The sequence below is a fragment of the Cenococcum geophilum genome, assembly GCF_001692895.1.
Source record: "Cenococcum geophilum 1.58 unplaced genomic scaffold K441scaffold_63, whole genome shotgun sequence".
NCBI lineage: Eukaryota > Fungi > Ascomycota > Dothideomycetes > Gloniales > Gloniaceae > Cenococcum > Cenococcum geophilum.
In genome coordinates, this window is record NW_027137621.1 from 283,858 (window position 1) to 307,855 (window position 23,998).

At 44.0% G+C, this 23,998-nt stretch overlaps 5 protein-coding genes across 5 annotated transcripts; 2 read left to right on the forward strand and 3 right to left on the reverse strand.

Annotated features, from left to right (window-relative positions):
• Positions 1-9,839: 9,839 nt before the first annotated feature.
• K441DRAFT_681532 (uncharacterized protein) lies at positions 9,840-11,393 on the forward strand (the record flags this gene model as incomplete). Its single annotated transcript, XM_067651485.1, has 3 exons — positions 9,840-9,842; positions 9,893-10,265; positions 10,354-11,393. The coding sequence occupies 3 exons, from the start codon at positions 9,840-9,842 to the stop codon at positions 11,391-11,393; spliced, it is 1,416 nt and encodes a 471-aa protein (XP_067498322.1).
• A 3,443-nt stretch (positions 11,394-14,836) lies between these two features.
• On the forward strand, positions 14,837-17,763 carry K441DRAFT_620513 (DUF21-domain-containing protein). Its single transcript, XM_067645931.1, has 4 exons — positions 14,837-15,204; positions 15,264-15,490; positions 15,536-16,208; positions 16,262-17,763. Exons 1-4 carry the CDS (start codon positions 14,945-14,947, stop codon positions 17,364-17,366), a joined length of 2,265 nt encoding a protein of 754 aa, XP_067498323.1. The 5' UTR covers positions 14,837-14,944; the 3' UTR covers positions 17,367-17,763.
• A 742-nt stretch (positions 17,764-18,505) lies between these two features.
• K441DRAFT_301824 (uncharacterized protein) lies at positions 18,506-19,005 on the reverse strand. Its single transcript, XM_067641039.1, has one exon. The coding sequence runs from the start codon at positions 18,841-18,843 to the stop codon at positions 18,580-18,582; it is 264 nt and encodes an 87-aa protein (XP_067498324.1). The 5' UTR covers positions 18,844-19,005; the 3' UTR covers positions 18,506-18,579.
• Positions 18,954-20,432, reverse strand: K441DRAFT_620515 (uncharacterized protein). Its single transcript, XM_067645932.1, has 2 exons — positions 20,358-20,432; positions 18,954-20,298 (listed from the first exon to the last, which is right to left on the reverse strand). Exons 1-2 carry the CDS (start codon positions 20,415-20,417, stop codon positions 19,168-19,170), a joined length of 1,191 nt encoding a protein of 396 aa, XP_067498325.1. The 5' UTR covers positions 20,418-20,432; the 3' UTR covers positions 18,954-19,167.
• A 1,176-nt stretch (positions 20,433-21,608) lies between these two features.
• K441DRAFT_668471 (pfkB family kinase) lies at positions 21,609-23,314 on the reverse strand. The gene is made up of 6 exons (XM_067650009.1): positions 23,130-23,314; positions 22,686-23,079; positions 22,471-22,629; positions 22,348-22,409; positions 22,184-22,294; positions 21,609-22,132 (listed from the first exon to the last, which is right to left on the reverse strand). Exons 1-6 carry the CDS (start codon positions 23,177-23,179, stop codon positions 21,961-21,963), a joined length of 948 nt encoding a protein of 315 aa, XP_067498326.1. The 5' UTR covers positions 23,180-23,314; the 3' UTR covers positions 21,609-21,960.
• Positions 23,315-23,998: the final 684 nt, after the last annotated feature.

Consider the following 23,998-nt stretch of genomic DNA (forward strand, 5'->3'; position numbering starts at 1 on the left):
CTTAAAAATAGCGTTAATTAGTCGCGTAGAGATTAACGTCACGAATAATGCCAAACTACGCGCTAACGCGCAGAGTATCCTCGCCCTTACGCGTGCCGAGAGGCCTAAAAACATATCTTTAAATTATAAGCCGAAGTAGAAGGAGTTTAAGGTAGGTAGCTAGATACTTTATAGAGTAGTATACTTATAGCTAACGCGCGTCTTCTTAGGCCTTTTGTAAGAAGAAGCAGTACTATAATACCAATACCATTATAGAGGAGAAGCTACTTCTTTTCCTCGTTAAGAAGGTTATAGGCTGGCCACTAAAAGCAAAAAGCCGTAAGGCCAGTGACGATATACCCTAAGACGAGACGCGGCTCTCCTGGCGCTTAGTTTACGGCTATATTACAGCCCTAACGGACCTTTACCAGGCGCAGAAGGCTATAGGGATAAATAGCCACTAGTCCCCGCGGGAGGATAATATTAGGAAATACCTTAAGATTCTATAACAGAGGGACGCGCAATAGGAAAAGCAGTAGTTTGCGGATAAGGGTAGGGATACGCTGCTTAACAGATATACGAAGGACGAGTTTAAGAACGTTTACCGCTAGCTATAAGCCCGCGGAGACTCCTCGCCAGAATACTACCTTCGCACGCTCATAGATATCCTACTAGGCCACTACATGCTTACCCACGGCGGCGATAGGCGCTCCGCTAAGATCTTAAACTTATTTACCTTTAAGTTTAAAGGGGAAGGCCCTACCCACTATATGCCCCTAATATTTACTATACGCGTTAGTAAGTAGAACTAATACAGCCGCCTTAAGATTATTAGGGCTCTATATAATAAGAAGCCGCTTATCTACATACTTAATAGGCTAGCTTTTTACCTCCTATATCGCTAGGACCTTAACAATAAGCCGTTCCTAGACTTTAGTAAGCGGTTAGCATAGTACAATATCCGCCTAATTAAGAGCAGCGCTAGGGACTATAAGGCGGCCTTCTTATATAACTTGCAGTAAAAGTAGGTTGCTAAGGCGTTCTAGTACGTCGGTGTCTTCTTGCAAAAGAAAACCCATATTAGATAAAGCGCTGGCGCTAAAACGGCAGAGCTAAAAGGGGTTAGTAAGGACTAGATTAAACACACTAGCAGGTAGAACTAGGAGTAGATAGTTAGCTACTACTTAAACTTACTACCGCGGGAGTTTATACAAATAATGGCTGGCCATACGCCGCAGATAGGCTGCTTTAAAATTCGTAGGGCAAGCGTCGCCCCCCCTAACGTACTACTATCGACGATCTAGCCAGATCTAGATGTCTAGAAAGGTTAGTTCAGCCCTTAGGTCGGCTAAATTAACGACTTCGCAGCTATAAGCGCCACGAACCTCTTATTTTACCTCTAGGAGGTCATCCTATAGGACTTAATAGTCCTCCGCAAGGTGTTCCTAAGCAGCCCTATATAGAACCACCCTATCTTCTAGTATAAGGCCTATCTACCCTTTACATAGAAGGTCGAAACCTACCTATAGCAGAAGGAAGAAGGCCCTAGCTAGCTATTAATACTCTACTAAGCCGTACCAGCTATTATAGACTGCCTAAAGACTATAAACGCCTAGAACAACTAGAGAGCATATAAGAATAACTAAAAAGCACGCGAGCTATAGGCGTTGTTTAACCGTATAGCCGAGTCCTAGTGGGCGCAGTCTTTACAGCTTTAATTACTTACATCTAGTAGCCTTACCTTTCAGCTTAAGGTCCCTTCGGCACGGCTACTAACGGCATATCTACTAACGGCACCAGCACCTCTATCTATCGCGGGATTAAGCCAGTATGCGTCAGCCTAGGCGAGCGCTGTAGCTTCCCCTTTACCAGCGCTGCCGTAGCTACAGCCGCAGCCGTAGCCGTAGCAAGGGCCCGAGTCTAAGCTCAAGCTTAAGCTCCCGCCTAAGCAGCCGCCCGTATATTATATATGCCGTGTAGTAAAGTCCGTACGGGCCCTTTAGCGCGAGTAGACTAAGGGGCTTAGAGATAATCCTTCCGTAGTAGCGCTAGATTCTAAATAGGGCAATAGGTAGTAGGCCGGCCGGCAGAACGAGCTCTAATAGTACTCCCTACGGCTTAAGGTTATTAAGGAGATTAAGTGGGTTGCGTAGGCCTAGAGGGTTAGCGAGGAAGCGGCTATATAGCAGGTTAATCTACAGTAGGAGTAGATACAGTACTCGCTAGATTAGCTTTATAAACGGCTTTAAATAGGTAAAAAAGCTATTAAATAGTATATATCTCTAAAATACTAAGGAGTTTTCTATTAAAACCTTTATCTATAGCCCCTTAGGGGCTTATTTTAGTGTGGTATAAGTTTAGTAGAATACTTATATAATAGCAGCGCCCGACTTAAATTATAAATATCTTTATTAACCCATGGCTAATTTTTACCATTCTAGTGCGAGTAGAGAGCTCTTAGCTAGCTCTACGTATAGCGCTCGACAGGTATTAAGAGCGTAGTATTACTGGCGATTGTAGATCAACCGTAGATATAGGGTAATGTTCAAAGCGGCAGTATATTTAGCTAGCCTAAATAAAAAGGCGGTAATATATATCAGTTATAACTATAGTTACCTTTATAACCCCATTATATACATTAGGGGTATAATTCACTTATAATATATCTTCTAGTTAATTATACCCTATTTCTTCTCCTAAAAGAGATAAGGACCTGTAACCGACTACCGACACTGCGTTAAGATACAAGATTACCGCTTAAAAGGCTCCAAGATGGCGTTAACGCCACCCAATATAGTGGTTGCAGATCAATATTAGTAGCAGATTACCGTTCCTATTTCAGCTATCTATTACCCTATCACTTCTACCTTCTTTATATATATATAGAGCCTCTAGAGCTACATTCACAATTAAGTCGTTTATTTAATTCTTCGCACTGTAAAGCTTACAGTTATAAGCCTGGATCGCACTACCTGCTAACCAATTAATCTACTACCTTATTTAAGAAGTCACTACTTTTACTACCTTTATAGTGTCTTAAGCTTCTTTACCTATTAAACAAACGGACGATTAACCCCAGTTAACGTATATACCCGACCAATAAACGAACTAATGAATTAAATTAAAAGTTCGAAATGTTAAAATAAGGTTTTTGCTAAGACGCTAATTGGACCCTGCCTAACCTATTAAATCCTAAAAATAATAACTATAAGCAAATTAAAAGTTAACCTAATCCTTAACCAGCCTTCTAATTAAACACAGTGGTTCTTTATTATCCAAAATACTGCTAAAACTAACAAGGTATGGGAGCACATTGACCTATCTAAAAAAGGCAAGCGTCCAAAGCTAGCATAACTAAGTCATCCTATACTAAGGGATATACTACCCACAACTACATCGATAGCAAAGCTAGACCCAAGTCAGCTCACTGCTTATAACTAGCTCTATACTAAATATAAAGACGATCTTCGCATATATAAGAAGTAAAAACGGGCTATAAACGATATCAGTAACTATATCGTTCACACTACATTAGTAGCCTACCTTCTACTTATTAACGACCTTAATACGGTACACGAACGGCTTTAAGCACTCAAGACTACACTAGCCCCTACTACCTTAGGTTAAAAACAAGACGTCCTAAATCAGTACACGGCTTTAAAAGTCTATAATAAAAAGCAGAGTATTGATAAATGGTTAAATAACTGGCGGAATATCTATAAGCTTGTGGAGTAATTAAAGCTACCAAATATACAAGGATTTAGGCTACACTATAACTTTATTTAAGCTATTAAATCTATCTCTTCTAGTTTTATAGGAGCACTAGAAGTAGACCTTATTAAAAAAGAATAGAAGGATAAAGAGGCCCTATCTATCATCGATCTAATTAAAGAATTTAAGGAGCACTACCGCATGTAGCAAGCAGTATCCTCGGCTACCCCTACTAATAACTCTGCTTTTGCAACCCTAGGCAATTCCAATTTAGATTCTAATAACAATTCTAATTTAGATTTAAAATAGAATAAGGAATGCATATACGGCTTTAAACATTAATTTAGTAGCTACTACTATATTATTAAGTAGAAGCGCCCTTAAGGATAGAAACCAAACCCAAATATCTAAAAAAAAGTAGAAAAAGCAATCTCATCTACGCCTTAGATTAAACGCATTATTAACCTCATCTTAAAAAAAAATAGGAAGTAAAGAAGAATATAGAATCTACAATTAATTTTAATTCCAAAACCCTACCTTTTAAAACCCCGACTAGCCATGCTGCTATATTTAGTACTGGTTAAACTCTATTTAAACTCTAGAATACCTGAATACTTAACCCTGGTATAGATACCCACGTCTATAACAACTAAAAAGACTTTACCTTTTCCTACCCAGCTATAGAAGACGACTACCTAATTACTAATAGAAATTATGAAAAGATACAGGCTTATAGAATAGTAACGATTACTATTAATACACCTACTAGGAGCTTAAAAATAAAGCTATCCTATATAGCATTGGTACCTACCATATTTACAAATATTGTAGCACTATTAAGGGCTATAGATAATAATATCCATTTCGACTTAGGACAAAACTTGCTATACTGTTTAATAACTAGCAAAACAGTATGCTATATAAAACAACTAGGGGGCCACTAGGCACTAATGCATAGAGAGCCTACCCTAGATTTGACAACTTAATCGACCTTCTTAATAAGAAGATATTAACCAAGCAGAATGGCCCGCAAATTAATTAGAGCTACAGCTACAAAATGGCACAAAATACTTGGCCATACAGGACCTAACACTATTAAACAGCTTCCTAAGCACATCAATAGCGCAGAGCTCGAAGAGCTAATTAATGAACGAGTACCGCTCAAAATCAAATGCGAAGTCTACTTAATATCAAAGCATATACAGCAGATCTCTCGAAGACGAGAATACAAATTTCTAGCCACTCAACCATTCGAGCGGGTAGCATTTAATATCATTACCCTTAGAGAACCAGGGTATAACGGCGATAGATACGTAATACACTTCTATTGCACGTATTCTAAATTTAATTTTGTATTTACCGCTAAGAATAAAAATAAAGCTACCGTCCTACCTATCATCCGTAAGACCCACCGTTTAATCAAAATACGATTCCACTAAGATGTGATCTTCTTCTGGAGCGATAATAAATAAGCTTTTAGATAAATAGGAGACACCTTGTATATATAGTGCGCAGACAAAGGCATTACTTTTAAATGCTGAGCCCCGTATACAGAAGAACAAAATAGCGGAGCTAAACAATCTAAATAAACCCTTATGGATTAATCAAGGGCTATACAGCTAGAAGCATCCTTACCCCCGTCTTTAGGACCAGAGACGTTCCTTACCGCAGGATACGCACTCAATTAAACCCCAAATAAGTAACTAGGATGGAAAACTCCGTACAAAATCGCCTACGGCAAGCCGCCATCACTTACCCATATGTATATATACGGCTGCAAAACCTATACACTAGATAAACAAATCAAAAGGGGAGATAAACTAGCTCCTCGTGCATTAATTGGACACCTAGTTGGCTACAATTTAACCAATATCTATTAAATCTGGATTCCGAGTCTCCGCAAGGTCATTTAAACTAAAGACGTCACATTTGACGAGACCTCGTTCTATAACCCCAAGGGTTAAGACATTAACTACCTGCTAAGGGAAGTATTAGAAGACACCCTCTAGACAATCAGTCTACTAAAACCTCTACATGAGGACAAATCTAAGGACAAATCAATCCTATACACAGTCAATCTGGACCCTTAAAGATCTACCTTAGGTATAGATTAAACAACTATATCTAAATTAAATAATTTAGCAAAGCTTCGTATAAAGGATACTAAGCAGTTACTAATACCTAGCAGAACGGTATCTCCAGATTTACTAGAATCGAACACCTTACTATAAGGACTTCAAGACAACATCTTAGATATAATTGAAACAATTTTAACCTAGCTAAGCTCTTTAGAACCATCCAATAGAGCAATTAATATAGCTCTACGAGCTAACGAAGTCTTGGCCAAACCTTCTACCAACCTTATTCTATTAGAAGGATCAAAACAAATTCAACGTTAAGCGCATGCAGTAGCACTAACCAATCTATCTACCCTATTTGGTTACTACGCTGGATTTGCCACAGGATTAGTAAAGGACATCGACTGAACTAGATCCTTATCTCTATATCGGGACAACCTTCCTCCTAAACCAAAGAATCTTAAAGATCTGAGAAAGCATCCTTTAACTATTGGCTTTTAAAAGGCTATAGAAAAAAAATACAACGACCTAAAACGCCGAGGGACATTTAAGACTGTACTAAAAGCAGAAGTAGGTAACGAGTAGATCCTTTTACTAAAATGGGTCTTTAAATATAAGCTTAATAGTGACGGCTACCTACAGAAGCTCAAAGCTAGACTATACGTCCGCGGAGACCTGTAGATTATAGAGGAAGAGACCTATGCAGCAACCCTAGCTGCTCAAATATTCCGTGCTCTCATGGCTATAGCAGCCGCATTCAACCTGGAAATTCAACAGTATAACGCTGTAAACGTATTTACAAATGCCAAGCTTAGTAAACCAATCTACTGCTACTGCCCAGAAGGTTTTAATTAAAACGGATATGTCCTAAAGCTACTTATAGCGCTATATGGATTAAAAATCTCACCACTACTTTAGTATAAAGAGCTTACTAATACACTGGCTAAATTCGGATTAGAACTAGTACTAGGCACTAACTACCTATTTACTAATAGACGACTTATTATCTTCTTCTATATAGACAATATAGCCGTCCTATTTGCTAAGAAGGACCTTTTAAGACTTAAAGAATTTAAAGCAAAATTGCTGCATTAATACGAAATCCGTGCACTAGGAGACCTACAGTGGTTCCTAGGTATTTAAATCAGTCGAGATTAAGTAAGTAGGAAGCTCTGGCTTTGCCAAGACTCCTATATTGAAAAGATAGCCAATTAATTCAATATTTAACCACTAGAAAGATTTCCTAAGTTACTACTTCCTGCCGAAGAACTAATTCCGTCCGACTAGCAGACGAACCCTTAAAGAACCCTAGCCTACTAGTAACAAGTAGGGTCACTTATACACCTTACCGTATTTGGAAGACCTAATATTACTAAGACGTATTCTAAGCTAGCCGAATTTTTTACTAATCCAAATTAATAACACCTTGACGCAGTAAACTAAGCTATTGCTTACTGTCTTAGAATAAAATCTACAGCTATTAAATACTCTGGCGAAGTATTTAGAGCCTATATCTACTTCAGAAACCCTAAAGGAGAAGACGTTACCTTTTACGGAGTATTTAACGCAGTATTTGCGGACTATATAGAAACTAGACGAAGCTCTTAAGGATATCTATTTATCCTATTTAGAGGACTAATTAATTGGAAAGCAACCCTACAGCAATTTGTTACTCGCTCGACTACTAAAGTAAAGCTTCTCTCCCTATCTACTGCTGCCGTTAAAATTATCTGGTGGCAATAATTCTTTGAAGTAATTGGCTTCAATTTAAAACGCGAATTTACTATACTCTGCGACAATATGCAGACCGTATGACTCCTAAGACAGAATATACTAAAGCTTGACACTAAGCTTCGACATATCGACGTCTACTAGCACTAGCTAAGACAGGAAGTTTAAGACAAAAAGATTAACGTCTAATGGGTCCCTATAGACAAGATGCCTACCGACGGCCTTATTAAGATCTTACCCCGTTAAAAGCACGAGGCATAGATAAAGCAATTAAATTTAGTGGATATTCAACATTAGATTAATTAATTCCATTTATAATATCCGCAATATTTATAATATTCGCAATATGCTATTCTTACCCTATCCGTTTACTACTCTTAAATTATATCTAAATTTCCTATTTTGGTATAGCTTCTGCCCTTATTTTATGTTCTACAGCTTTAACTACACCGTTAAATCTGGGGGGGTGTGTAACCGACTACCAACACTATATTAAGACACAAGATCACCGCTTAGAAGGCTCCGAGATGGCGTTAACGCCACCCAATATAGTGGTTGCAGATCAATATTGGTGGCAGATTACCGTTCCCATTTCAGCTATCTATTACCCCATCACTTCTACCTTCTTCGTATATATATAGAGCCTCTAGAGCTACATTCACAATCAAGTCGTTTATTCAATTCTTCGCACTGTAAAGCTTACAGGACCTTTTATAAAGCTATTAAAACACCCTTAAAATATCTAGCCTTATTACTTATAAATCTTATCTACTATATATATCCCCTTAACCTCCTCTCCTAAATATCTTATAACCTATTATTTTATATATCTTCCGCCTATTTACCTAGGTCTTATCTATTTATAGTATTAAATACCACTACTTTTTAGTCTAGTTAACATGCTCTAGGGCCTATTAAAGGCGTTTCTCCTTATTAGCTTATTAAAGGGGAGGTTTAGCACGTATAATATATTATTTTAAGCTAGCTTTCCAAAGGGCGTTTTAAATAGCATATTTAGAGACTTATTAGTACAATAATAGGCTATTTACTAGCTAAAGATAAGATATAAGCCGACTAGAACGTAAGGAATAGATATAGAGGGTAAGGTTTTAAACTTATTTATTTATAAGAGACAAAGGATAGCCAAAATACTTCTTAGGAGTAACACGTTCTATAAAGACAGCATATTAAGCTTAACGCTGTATAATATTTAAAAGCTATATAATCTTTTTATAGGTATAGCCAGCAAGGCGTAAAGTTTAAACTTAAAGGCGTTAATTACGCGTAAGCCGCTTATGCTAAGGTATTAAAGGCGCTATAATAAATTATAGAGGATAAAGGTATAAAGACGCGTGTACGCGACTGCGAGGTATAATAAATAGTTAATAAGAGTGCTGAAAGATATTATAGGACTAATTGGTGGAAAATCCTAGCAAGAATCCCGGCTAATATTTTACGCTAATTTTTATACTAACGAAACTTATGCCTGATACCGTAGTAAGTTTTGGTGTGGCTTAATTTAGAAGTTTAGACTTAGTATAAATACAACTAATACATACTAATAAATATATAAAGGGGAGGGGTTAAAAAGGAAATTAAAAAAGTAATAAGTATATAGGTTAGTGCCTACATATGAATACACGTGACCACATGAATGTCACGTGTAGTCATGTGATGATAAGATAAAAGAACTTATGCTACAGCCAACTTTGCACACGTGCCATATATCGACACTGGAGCTCCGCAGCGCTTCTGGCGTCAAATCGTTATTTTGGTGGATGGAGTGGATTTGCCTTCAGATCCGCTCCACTCCGATCCAAATAGATCTCTGCTCCCCGCTACATAGCATCTTGGCAGCGATAGATATAGCGACGCTGGCTCTCGACCACACTGTATCCAAAGGAGAGCTACTGGGGTTCTTACGCTCTCGTTGAGTCTTGGGATGACAAATCAAAAGAGTGTGGCGTCTATGGACTTGCCGGGCTTGCTGAGGATATAAGTGAGACTGAAGGGAAGTACATGTCTTTCAGATGCTGCGGTTAAGTGCAGGCAACTAATATCATTTTCCATCTCTGCGGACTGTGACTGTCTGCAGGTAATCAGCTTAGGTGGACTAAGGAATTCAAGGAGTGCCTTGAATCATTCGAGGGGGCGCGTACAAGAGCATTGTTAGAATCCTGAATCACTGGAGACGTCGAAGTCATCAGGCACATATGCGTAACCCCGCCCAATTTTCCTCATGCCCGACGACACATCAACTCTAAAAGCACAAACTTCATATAAGACCGGTTGCACGGCAAGAGCCGCTTAACTACTTGGACTACCTTCGATAAGTACACAATGGTATAGGATTTGGGGAAGTTTGTGGAGTGCTTGCTAACGTGCTCGACCAGAATCATCCGTACCCCGATGGGAAACTTCCTTACACCTGGAAGAGCGTAGGCGATTACTGGCCACGCCGACTCTTACACATTTCCTCCATGACTTCCATCGAAAGAGACGAGTCGAACTTCTACGGGGCTGTGTGCAAACCCGAATACAGCATCCTAACGTACACTTGGGGCCGCTGGAAGATCAGGGATGCGAAGGGAGGACCGGCTTTGCCTGTCCTTGGGACTTCCTGGAGGATACCGGCTGTGAAAGAAGAGCATTTCACGGTCAAAGCTTTCCAAAGCGTTGTGCAGAGAATGAGTAGTGACAGTATCGAATGGGCATGGATCGACATTGCTTGCATCGATCGAGAATGCCGCCGCTCAGGCGGAGGAGGTTGGCAGGCAAGCTAGCATTTTCAAAAACGCGCGTCGGGCCTTCGTCTGGCTTTCGCATCTTCAAACGGAAGCTCTCTCGTCTGCAGTACAGTCTATACAAGAACACGGCCTTCAGTTACGGGACTACATTGACAGGTTAGGCCCATATCTATCACCCCACGACCTGCTCCATTCGTTGCACAAAGAGTTAAATGTCCTCTTCGATGATCCTTGGTTCTCGTCGTTGTGGACCCTTCAGGAAGTCGTATTGAGAAATGACGCACTTGTTCTCTCAGCGCAAGCGGAGCCCATTTGGTGGGAATCAAACCAGTACGTGTACCTCACCATGTTCATTAACCACTGCCAGAATATGTTCAAGGACTTTGCGGAACTCGAGAAGGAACTTAATAGACCCGAAAACACACGGCGGTCTCAGGAGCCAAGGGGTCAAGAGATGAAGGATCTCATCTCTGAAGTCAAGAAACGGATTCTTCAAGCCGGCTTCTACTATCTCTTCACTGACAACCCGAATGTCCAATACGGCACTGCTCGCTACCGCACGACATCTCGAGACGTGGACCGCATCTATGCTATCATGCAGATATATAACCTCCGAGTTGGCAAATCCATTCGTCCGCATGAGAACCCCAGTCTGGACGAGCTCGTGGATGAGTTTGCGCTAGCTATTAACCAGACATGTCTGATTATGGGACAGCTGTTTGTTCACACAGAGCCTCCACCTCCGGGTAAAAGCTGGCGCATTACGAGAGCCTCAACTGTCCCGGACACTCTCATGAACTACAAAGAACCAAGGCAGCAGAGTACCGTGACAAAGAATGCATTGGGTAACATCGTTGTCACTTGCCAATGTTGCCCTTTTCCTAGTCTGCTTGAGTTGGTTCGGGATGCTGAACAAGCGAGTCCGATAAACCTTGAGTTCAGACTCGCTCTGGACGAAACCATTCTTCACATCCCCTGTTCGGCGAGGCAGTTGCGGGACATAGATTCTCAAACGGCAGGGTTCCCGGATGGCCGCTCCTACCCCATTTTGGAGGTCAAAACCTTTGGGTTCTCTTATTGGGTGACATCCGGGGGGAATGGGACATGCGGAAAAGAGGATTCGTTCGCAGATATGTTGGCTTGTTGATAAATCGTGGACTTGGAGGATGGAGTCTTGAAAAAGAGTGGCAAGATATACCGCATTATCGCCTGGGGGTTTGCACCTGGGAGGCCCGTGCAACTTGGCACGAAGAACGGCTAACCACACTTCCGTGGAAGTGTGTCCAGGTGGAATTATACTAAGTTGTCGCTTTTTGACCGGATGGGACGCAGAGAGGGAACCCCGGAAGACGCTGAAGAGTGAAGATTGCTTCGAATATAATTAGGATCGTGATCGACTTGGCTATACTTGAATGAGTCGCGCGACGGAGACATGTGGACAACGCGCTTAAAATACTTCCTTTTAAACCAACACGGAAACTTAAGAGCTCTGATTGCGGAGCTTCGGACAAGAATAATTCTCTCCTTCAAGTTCTTCCTTGCTCGGATGATCTTCGTCGTTACCATTCACCTGTGATACAGAGGCCCCTTACAGTAAATATTGGACAAATCCCACCCTGGTCGGTATGAGGACGCCACATTCTGTCTGTTCTTGACAGCTGACTGAAATTTCACTGACCCCGACATATCGAATTTCTCGACTTCGCTCTCGTGGCTCATACCCAGAAGAAAATCAGTCTCAGGGTTTTGCAATGTTCTAGAAATACGCTATACAGTCAATATTATCCCATGCGCCGTTCTCTCCACAGGAGAAAAAGGTGGCCGATTTTGACGCACGGGCTAAAAACACCAAAAGCCTTATTATACTCTCTAATACTTTATTATTTGCCCACCAAGCCTAATACATTCGTGCAGTCTCTTTGTATACCACGTAAACTACTCATTAATCTTCTCCTGATCTGTATCCTCTCCAAAAACCTTTTTAAACCGCGTTAAGGCAGTCTTTTCAGAGGCATAGTGCCTTAAGTGAAATGTCCTTTTAATTGGATGCGCCATTGTCTCCATAATTAAGAGATTAGGAGAGTTCCCTAGGCTTATAATTACAGAGAGACCTTAAGCTTTTATATAGTCCTTAACTACCTTTAAATCGTGCGCCAAGTCCTTGTCCTGCCAGAGCGTTATACCATTTAAATTACCGCCTAATTCCTTAAGAATCTGTATATACACCTCCCTAGCTATCTTCCCTACCTTATTAGGGACTGTGTATGCAATCGCGCGGCAATAATTCTTCCTAACAATCACGAAGACAGAGATTATTTTAAGGTAATTTTCCTCTCGTACCTTCTTCTTTACCTCCTTTAACGGCATCTCCTTGCGATATATATTTATCGGCTTATCCCTATATTCCCTACCTCTCTTTCTCTTTACTCTTTTTATCGTTTAAGGGCCTATACTAAAGTAAAACTTATTATAGAAGTAAACGTCCTCCTAATTAATCAAATATAGCCTTTCCTAGAGTTATTTGTCTGAAAAATTAACCCGGTTATTAGCTTATTATAGTAGTAACTTCTTCTCTTTATAGCAGATTGCATTAATAATCCTAGCGTCCTTTTTGTAAGCCTGTTGGAGCGTTTAAGTCTATACTTTGCGTTTCCCCAGTAGCTTAAAATATATAGTCTTTGGGATATCTACGCCGGCTTCTTCTGCGATATTAAGCTAGGGCGCACCTCGATCTTTAAGAGGGACATCCTTGTCGGATAGATACTCCTTAATTACGCGTATATCTAAGCGTACAAAAGCCGCAGGCCTGCCTCGCGGATCTAGGCCATTATCTAGGCGATTATGTAGGGTTCGGATCTCTTTTGAGGCTGTAATTCAACTCTGCGATCGGGAGGAGGCACTAGTGAGCTTAGTAAGGAGGGCAGGAGGGGTAGGGATAGAGAGTTCTTACTCTAAAGCTTTGGCAAAGATAATATAAGCTCGCTAGGGAGTCTCTAAGACCCTTAAATCAGAGAATAAGGTTAGAGGAGGGGTATAGTGCTTCTTACGCATGCGATACCCTGAATTAAAAGCCATTGCGGAGGATTAAAGTGTAAGGAGTGCTTTGTTTACACTGAGAGTAGTATTTTAGTGTTTGTAGACCGTGCGTCAAAATCGGCCACCTTTTTCTCCGGTGGAGAGGCCGTTGAGGTGCCTCTCAGCCGGAGAAAAAGGTGGCCGATATTCGTCCTTACGCCCGCACTAAAATCGCTCAATTTCTCTACCTAGCTAGTACCTAGTCATTTGCCCATCTCTCCTCTCACATTCATGTAGCTTTTAGTATACCAGTTATGACTGATTTACGTACTTTAATTACCTTATAAGAAGGCATTGTAAGGTGTGGGAGTGGTAATAAGTGTCTTGTTTACATCAAAATAGTGTAGTGGGCGCACGGACGAATATCGGCCACCTTTTTCTCCGGCTGAGGGTGCTACGCAAACGTGGCCCGTGCGCGAACACCAAAACATCAACACGCGTCTCTACCATAGCAAAAAGGGATTTCCACTTCCTTTTTGGGACTAGTGGCAACCCCCCATAAGGTCGCTAAAGTTATGGGGGCTCTGTCGCCTAAGTAACGAGGTTTCAGGCAGTCTATGCCCCTAGACCCGCCAAAGGCCCCCCAAAGAGGCCCAAAACCTCAGCAACCTTATGGGCACCTTATGGGGAGAAAACCGCTAGTCCCAAAAAGGAAGGGGAAATCTCTTCCTGCTCCGTCCTCCGTACCTCTTCTTCTTCTCCTTAGCTTAATATCTTCGTAATACAGCATTCGTTCAAGCTTTGGTTCAGAGGCATTTGCTCGGGCCGTCACAACTAGTACATATTAAGCTGCCTAGAAAGGATTCATGTATATAGAACTATAGCGCCATTGCCTAGAGGCTGCATGCGTAGTATTGTACGTAGTATAATACAATGGATATATAAAAAGGTTTTAGGAAAAAAATTATATCAAGCAACTTAACTCTAAGGATTAAGCTATATAATCAATTTAGTATATAATTTTACAACTATTACGAGCTTCATATTCCTGTGCACGAATGATTTGATTCGGTTGATTTAATTGGCTAGTTATTATCGATAACAGATGGACGTAATTACCAAATAATGAGAATAACGACAAAGAATATGGCAAAGGCGGTTCGTTTTCGGAAAAGCACGCAAACTGTCTTCGAAATCCATAAGTTCATTCAACAAGGCATGCATCTAATACTCCATCTTCAAAGTGTAATGGAAGGCTGGAAAAAAGAGCCGGCGCCACAGCGCCAAGCGCCAGGTAGTAGAAGCTTGATGATTTAAGGTTTAACTTATCTCCGATTCCTCGCTGGGACATCTTGGCATATGCTCTGCAGGGCTGTACTGCCGCGAATGAATGTAGGTCGATTGACTGAGTATCTTACTGGAAACAGTATGTCGGGGTATTTTCGTTGGGAGTGGAGCTGCATAGCTTGGAGTGTTGTTATTGACAACGATGACGAAAGCGTGCTTTCCAAAATTACCGCCCCACATGTTGTTCCAGGAAGCACAGGACCCTCATCTTCGCTTAGGGGTCTTCCTCACCTCTATCACCAACCTTCTCATCATCTTATACCTTAGGAATCGACTGCGACACCTGTTCGACCCTTTTCTCGACAGGAGGCCGGATCGGTTGCTATAGTATTTGCTATGAGTTTCGCAGTTGGCGCATCCGCTTATCGCAATGGATTGAAATGCTCGGGACCCATGATTCTAACCTCCTTCAACCTTCTCTTCTTCGCCATCGCATGCGCGCCGTTCGCTCATGCTGCTCCTTTTGATCGATCTCCATTCGTTACTTTGAAGGAAGGTGAAGGTAAACCGGCTGAAGATCCGAGTCTATGGGCATACCTGGGCACTGCTGTCGCTCTCGTACTGCTTGGAGGGGCTTTCGCCGGCCTAACCATTGCGTATGCTCTACCGTCTAATCACCTCCTCATTACATGTACCGATAGCTAAATTTCCGTAGCTTAATGGGCCAAGATGAGATTTACCTCCAAGTCATCGCTACCTCAGGCGAAGGTTCAGAGCAGCAAAATGCGAAAAAGGTGCTCAAGCTCCTGAAGAAAGGCAAACATTGGGTTCTGGTCACTCTCTTGCTCAGCAATGTCATCACTAATGAAACTCTACCCATCGTGCTTGATAGATCCCTTGGTGGAGGCTGGCCCGCAGTCCTCAGTAGTACCGTCCTCATTGGTACGCCCTTTCGCGATTTCGCATTTAGTTTACTAACCGGCGTAGTTATCTTCGGCGAAATTGCTCCTCAGTCGATATGCGTTCGATACGGGTTACCCATCGGAGCTTGGATGTCTCCCTTCGTGCTCGCTCTCATGTGGATTATGTCGCCTATTGCTTGGCCGACTGCAAAACTTCTGGACAAACTACTTGGAGAGGATCATGGAACAACGTACAAGAAGGCTGGACTGAAGACACTGGTGACACTTCATAAGACTCTAGGGACGAGTCCTAACGAACGTCTGAACCAGGACGAAGTCACCATTATTAGCGCTGTACTAGACTTGAAAGACAAGCCTGTTGGAAGTATCATGACGCCTATGAACGATGTGTTTACGATGTCTGCCGATACTGTGCTCAATGAAAAAATGATGGACACAATTCTCTCGGCTGGTTATTCCCGAATACCGATATACGCGCCGGACAATGCCCGCAACTTTGTGGGTATGCTCCTTGTGAAAATGCTTATCACCTACGACCCGGAAGATGCTCTACGAGTAAGAGACTTTGCGTTAGCCACGTTGCCAGAGACAAGGCCTGAAACAAGTTGCCTGGATATCGTAAATTTTTTCCAAGAGGGTAAATCACATATGGTACTGGTCTCTGACTTCCCCGGGGAACCATATGGCGCCCTTGGAGTCGTTACTTTGGAAGATGTAATAGAAGAGTTGATTGGAGAGTCAGTTTCTATAGTTTCCTTAATTCCTAGTGCAAGCACTAAAACTCTCATAGGGAAATCATCGATGAATCAGACGTCTTCATTGATGTTCACAAAGCAATTCGGCGGTTAACACCCGCTCCTCGAACTCGCGTTCCCAAAGGTGAAATCGTCGCTGACGCCGCCCACTCCCCCGAAAATGTTTATGAAGTATTAAACATGTCAGACGGTCAACCAACTATTGACATTACTGGTCCTGAACAACGGAAGTCATCATTATCGGAGTTAGGCGTCAGCCCTAAGGTTGCAACATTTCTTATGCGGCGCCGCAGTAGTGGCAACGGCTCAATCGACAAACAGACCACACCACTTACTCTCCGCAGTAATACCCCAGAAATAAGAGAGCACCTCAAGCACTTAGGCCCATCCAATGCAGCACACAGACCTAAGCAGACTCGTATCAATACCGTCAAGATCAAACCTGGTGTTGGCACCATACCCGAAAACGCCGCAAAACCTCAAGATGGCGCAACCGTTACTCCAACCGTTTCGCGTGGTGGTATAGGTGAAGGATTGTTGGAATCTGCTGGTCGGGATGCAAGCGATGGCGTACACGCTCTCCAAGCGGGCTATGGGACCATAAATTCTAACGCGCACTGGACGACGTCTTGGTTCCAGGACTCAAATGCAAATGGTGATGGTACAAAATCACTTCCACAAGGAAGCGACGACGTCACATCTCCTAAATCGCAGCCTCATGATGAGAACGTTAAAATAGTAGTCGACAATCGGCCAGCTTCACAGTCCAGCGGACATTCGACGAGCACATTAGGATCGCTGCATTCAGTTCATTCCAGGTCACGCTCGCCTATGAAGAGGCACAAGCACACCACTGCGCGTAGTGGTAGCATAACTGAGAACTTTGTCGATTTGGGCGGAGTGAAAAAGATGGTGCTCGAGACAGCGAGCTCATCCGACATAGAAGAAGCTAGAGGATCCGAGGGCAATGACAATAAAAGCCGAAGTCCAACCAAGACGGATACAGAGGGGGAGGGGAAGACAGATGAGGATGGCGGAAAGAAAAGCGGAGGGAAAAAGAAAAGAAAGAAGAGAGCTGGAAGGAAGAAGCACAAGGGTGCAGCAAGTGAGAGTGCGTCGCTCTTAGGCTGGAAGAGTTAAGGCCGAATAGAGATGAGAAATGGGAGGGGCGGAGTGTGCGATTCCATTAAATTTCGATATTATTCCGAAGGTTTTTCTAAAGGCGTTAGAGTACTGGGAATGAGTCATATCGACTGGATTCAGGACTGGAGTGTATCTTTGTAAATGGAATGGCGTGGATGGCTAGACTCTATGCGCATTGCTACGCCCGTAAGGTATGAAAGCTAGAGCTATTGCTGTCAGGAAGTATGAGCGGTCGAAGTGTAACGTACTAGATGGTTCACTATAATGGTTTACAGATCTTGTCTTTCTAGCGTGAAAGAACTAACTCGACCATATTTTGGGAGTTCACAGCCACCTACTACTTTCAATCCCCTGAATAATAGCATTCCGTATTCTCATCTGCCATCTCCCGGGTTGCCTAGGAGCTCTGCTCATAATCAAGATACCTTTATGCATCCAGATCAGTCCCAGTCATCTTTTAGTGCAGATACGGCTCATCCATCGTATCTAGCACGCCCCGATTCACAAAGAGGACATCTTGCCGACGAACACAGCTCCAAAGTCCAGTCAAATGATCTTTGGTATCTCGCCCCGGAAGATCCACACCACTATTGCCCAGCTAAGTATAAACAACCAAAACCATTCGCACGCCACCTTCTCTAGCACCTCGACGACATGCTGGAGCAGCCATATTTTTGTTCATCATGTAATAAAAACAGCTTTACTCCGTTCGAGCAGCTAGGCGCCCACTGGCGTTGCTGTGTGGCCTTAGATTTGTTTGCTTGTGATCGTTGGGAATGCCACAAGGTATTCCCATCAAGGTCCAGTCTATCCGCACACGAAACCGGGTAATACGGCTCTATCTGCTTACACCACTCCAAACAAAAGGAAACGGATACCTGGGACGAAATTATAAGGCTACTGATTCTGGGATCTGGGGTCTTTTCTCTTCCTACCGGAATTGCGGAAGGCGCGGGGCCGAGGCGGAAGGTTGTAGTATCCCTCGAAAACGAAATTGGGGAGTGGGATCCGTCGTTCTAGATTGGCTTGGGATGTTGATGCCTTTCGAAGCTGTCGCCTAGCTGTGAAGACGTCGCAGTTGTATGACTGTATAAACTTGATTTATGATTTTGCCTGAACGTATATCCCAGTGCTCGCAAGCACCACTGAGTTTATGGCCACGGGAACATCAGAGACAAAGCGCGCAGTATATAACGAATCCTTTCGTATATCAGAAGATCCTGTCCAGGTCGGTACATGGTATTTCCGGCGCTCGATATTTCCACTTGATCGCGAAATTCAATTTAACTTGCGTGCCATTCGATTTCGGCACCGTCTGTGACACGGCCATTCCGCTAATGGCCATGCATATTTTGTATAGTTGTTGTAACATCTGAAGACAGTGTAAAAGCAGATGGAGGGGCAGTAGCCCTACGAAAGTGCCGGTGCGGTTGCTCCTAATGATGAGGCCATGCTTAAAGAACGTTGAGTACATTGCGAAATGTAGAAACAACAATCTAGTGGGTAAAATAAACTCTTCGGAGAGGATAATGTATTGATATGAATGTTAAACGCATTCGATGCGACCGCACATCAGTGCAGAGAGATATAGAACAAGGAAAATACGAACAAAGAGTAGATGCTAACATATGCACGCAAGCCACGCAACGCCATTTGCAACCCGAGCAAACCCAGAAATGTTTCAAAAAAGCAATGACGCCGTACGGATATGCTCATGCTCGTCCAGGTGCCAAAACGCTACCAAACAATGCCGTAACGCTAAAGATGATGCAATGGGAAATGTCACGTTCTACTATTATCAATGGGGTTGAAAGAGCATCCTCAGTGGCGACGGCTGCTTCTTCTTCTTCTTCTTCTCCTTATCGTCTTTGCCGCTCCGTGACGTCTTGGCGCTCTTTGTCGACTTGGCGGTTTTAGGCTTGCTTCTTGATTCTCGCCTGTGTGTTGATCGTCGGGACTTCAGATCGTCTTCTTCGAGAACGCCGGCGGCGATTAGGTGCTGTGATGCCCCAGGAGTAATGAATTCGCCGTCGACGGTGGTGCCAGCGCTGTCCGCTTCAACTTCAGCGATGCCGCGCCGCCACATCTCGATTCGGCTGAGCTCCTGGCCCTGTAGCTCATCTAGTACTAATGGTTCTTCCAATTCGTTTTCCTTTTTGGCTTTAATCTTCTTAATGATCTTATATCCGCCAAGAGCGACGATGGTGACTCCCACGCCGACGCCGGCCGCAATCATGAATTGCGGGCTGGCCAATAGAGCGACGACGGCAGGGAAACTTCCCTTCATTGCTGTCAAAACACCAGGACCCATCTTGCCCACTATATTGCTGATCTCCGCCAGCGTGAGGGCAACGGCAGCTAGTGCTTCTGGGTTCTTCTGCAGGTTTTCAATCATAGCTGTAACAGAATATTGTAGGCAGTTGGCCTCGTCTAGAAGTATGGTAAGCTTAGATGCCTTTTCCCTTAGCTCGCCATCGTCGTATTTCTGAGCCGGAAGTGGAGGAGGCAAGTCGCCATATGCCAGATCCATATCTATGTGTGGTTCGGAATTCGACCGTGAAGTCCTGTACGGCGGTTGTAGGATGGGCCCATCTGTGTGCCTCCGGGCGAGTTCCTGCCGATGTACGTCTCCTGCTAGATCTTGCGCAAAATGGCGGTGTGTAGGACTGTTGTGTCTCGGAATGTCATCGTTGGCATAGAAGCTGTCCGTGTATCCCCGTTCCATAGGTGGCTTCGGGTGTCTATGTGATTTCGATCTGTGAGTCCGACCAGACGCTCTTGACCGGGTGTCGTCTTCGATGTGGAGGGTCTTCATGCTATGCATGAGCTTTTTCTGCTCTAGGGCGGCATTACGCTCTGCTCTGATTTCCGCTTTACGTTCACGATAGGCAGATTTGGCTTCCTTGAACACGCTTATAAGGTGCTTACTCTGCGGCTTTCATTAGCGCCGTTACGTGTATTGAAGTCAATTTCTTCTCGTCTACTCACATTGCTCACAACCTTTCCCGACCTGTTAATAACTGTGATTGTTTCCCCGAGGGCCACCATGACGTAGATCAATAGTGGGTATCTGCAGCTGCAATGCTGGCGGGTGTTTTTGTTCGTGGAATGTGAATTCGTTTGGCTGTGTGGTACTTGGTCAACAAGTACGGTAGTCTGCCGGGCGGCTGGGCAGGTAGGCGTAGGTAAGTAAAGGATACTTTGTTCTAGTGATTTGCATTAAAGAAAAGATTATTGGGAGATCCATGGGTCAATGGAGACAACAAAGAAACACGCTGACAGAGTTGGGCTGTGGTGAGGCAAATACTAAAAAGTGAGCAGGCCAGCCATGATTGCTATGGCGCATAGGATCGGGCGTCGGGAAGAAGGGGGGTTGCGGTCGTGGGTCGGTGGCCGCCTATGATGGAGGCAGGCCCATTCAGGACGCTGCCCGCTTGTGCCTATCGTGACTTCGAGACGGAGTTAGGCGTGGACTGCCCTGGATTCGTGGAGGTGCAACAGTTGATCGGGGAAAACGGCAAAGCTTTTGGTTGCTGGTTTGTCGTGGCGCTCGTCAATTGACTCTCCGTGTCGCTTCAAGCCGAGACAAAGGTTTAATCATGCGGGCAGCGTATCGCCGCCCAGTTTGGCTTCAACGGGTTACCACCAACGTCAGCCATTGGCATGCTCTGCATGACAGAAATTTCTTTCTGCAGCGCCGCAGGACGTGTCATAGCTATCAATGGCTCAACAACACCGCCCTGATGTAAGGGCCGAGGACGATCTGAGATGACTGATGCACGCCTCCTGCAGAATCTTGAGCGAAAGATTTCTGCCCGAGTTCCGCGGCAGCACCGATGGGCATCCCGGCATGGCCTGCTTGCTGCGCGTCGTCACCAGATAGGCCTCAGCTGGTGTGCGAAGGCGCTAGTAACGCCACATGTGTGGCTCAGCCACTAGCCACATCATCGGCTTTGTTCCAGAACGTTGTTACCAATTTCTTCTTCGAGCATGAAAATGACGCTTATTGCCTCAAAAAGAAACTCATCGCCGCAATTTCTCAAGCTATGTCCCAGACCTACAATTCATGCCTCGCATCCGACTAACTACTGCCTCGGAATAATAAGCAGGACACCCCACGAGACCGGAGGAGCGGTGTTGCTAAGATGACAGGTCATCATGATCAGCCTTACATTATGAAAATGAGAAGCACGCCATCGGATCTTTGCTCAAGCATCGAAGATGATACACGACGCGTCTGTGGGCCCTAGAGGCAGAATTGATCATTTTATTAAAACCTGTAATTGTATGGTCAAATCGAGGAGTTGGAGCAATGAGAGTGGTGAAAATTATCTCCGAAGAAGCTTCCTCAAGGTACACTAGCTTATCAAACTAAAGACTTGACATTTCCATCCCCATTGCGAAGAATGTCGAACAAGGAGCGCGCCTGCACCGATAAGGTGTTTAAACTGAACCCTCGCCTACCGGGCAGCAATCGTCTAGCCAAGGATTGAAAACCGCCGTAACGGTTCAGTTTTTGACCCACTTAAACTGGCAAATCATGGCAGCTTGAACCTTGTTTAGACTTTTTTCTCGCCCGTCGGCCTGGTACTTACAGCGTACGCTGCATGGCGTTTCCGAGCCCTGAAAATCCATCTTGCGCAACTTTGTGCCCAGCAAGCTCGTTTGCAAACCCAAGCTTGCGTGACAGTGTCCAGTCATCTTCGTGGCAGATAAGACCGTACAGCATACCCGCTATGAAAGTATCGCCTGCACCTATAGTACTGTTTCACTTTTAGGACTGCATTGGCTTATCAGACGGTTACCATACGCACTCAACAACTTTGGAATACTCCGCTGCATATGCAGGATTGTGCTTGTAGGTCAAGCTGGCCACTTCTAGAGCGGAGGCACCTCCGTCACCCCAGGTACAGCATAGCAATGAGCTGGCCATCCAATTAGCTCCATTATTCCGGAGATGGATGGACGTGATATGTACGCTTTCGGAGTTAAAAGAGCTTGCTCTCGTAGACAGTCTTCGGATGTTTGATAGCTACAGGCCTGAAGCAGGTTGGGATTCAGTATGAACAAATTAGTGAGTAGGAATTTAAGGACTGCTTACCTGAGCCCAGCTTTTTGAATAGAAAACAACGTCAGCTTCTGCTGCGAGCTCTTGCAGTCCAACCCGGCCAGGCTTTTCTACCTCCACGCTAATCCTGACAGTAGGGAAATTGTGGCGAAGGTGACGCATACACTCTAAAGTAACATCTACAATACGCCCCTAGAAATTCTCAGTGATAATGCAAGATAGTAATTCGAGGAAAGAAAGAGACATGCTTCGAAATGATACCAACTCGCTTCACTATCTATCTTGTCCGCTACCACAATAAATTCCTTCGTTGTCATCTCCGGCAGCTCATTATAATTAACGATCGTTCTACTATCGGTAGAACAGCTCTTGATAATATAACTAGATGCTAGCTCGGTAAATTCGTCCCGGTAGATGCAGTGCGTCAAGTCCACCATAGGTCCAAATGACGGCTTGATTAGCTGTGTTCCGGATGACGATCTTGAGGGCAAAACGATACATAAAGAAAGGCATAAAGAAATGGTTTTATTGTGCTCTACCAATTGCTGTAGCACCTCTAGCGTGTTGGGACAGTTGCCCCCGCGACGTCGAATAATGTTGGATGCACGTAGCTTTTCATCTTCTCCGGGATAGTGGTCGACACTATTGGTAGGCAGTTAGGCTCTCGAAAAGAGCTAAGTAAGCCTACTCACATCAGAATGGTGTCAAGATAGCAGGCGCCGACGGCCACCAAGCGTTTCATGATTGTTGAAATTCTGTAACGTTGTTGCGGGGAAAACCGATATGCTGCTACATTGGGCAAAGTTAGTGTCCAGGTCTTCTGTACTGCCTATTGTAGAGACAGATAGTCAATAGAAAGTAAGTATCCGCATGCTCCAGACTGCTGTAGGAGAAGAGGAGTAGTATAGTGACTAAGCCCGCCATGAGTATTCTTCCGCCGACGCTAGGAAGCACGGACGTAATCTTATCCCCGCGGAAGCGCAGCGTAAATGCTTCTCCATACGCTAAGTTCTTCACGAGGAGACGGTCTCCGGCTATCTAGACCGCTCTACCTGGTGATTAACCGTTACATTTTGCCATCCATATCGACGAAAGAACAAGAACCACTATAGAAGCATACAATGTCCGCTCATCACCATGAATCGGCTGTTCAACACCTCGAGCCCAGCGCTAAGCCATGGCGAACGAACGGTCGAATCACAATCTCTACCTAGCTGCAATCGTTGCCTGTCTGACAGGAGCGTTCTCTGGCTACTCTGTTGGCTTTATTGGCGGCATCCTTGTCTTGCCTTCCTTCCTACAACACTTTCCGCCTCGATAGACTTCCGCCAAATAGCCTGGCCTCTGCAACCTCCGGCACCGTGTCCATTTGACTGGTCGGTACACTCATAGGAGTACCCTTGGGAATGCCAGTATGTTCTCAATGGGGGAGAAGACGATACCTCAGCTTCTGCTCTACGCTGTACGTCTTGGGAGCTGCACTACGGATGGTCAGTATCAACGGTAGCCTTCGCCTTTGACACCGGAAGGCTACTCAATGGTCTAGGTGTTGGAGCTAGAA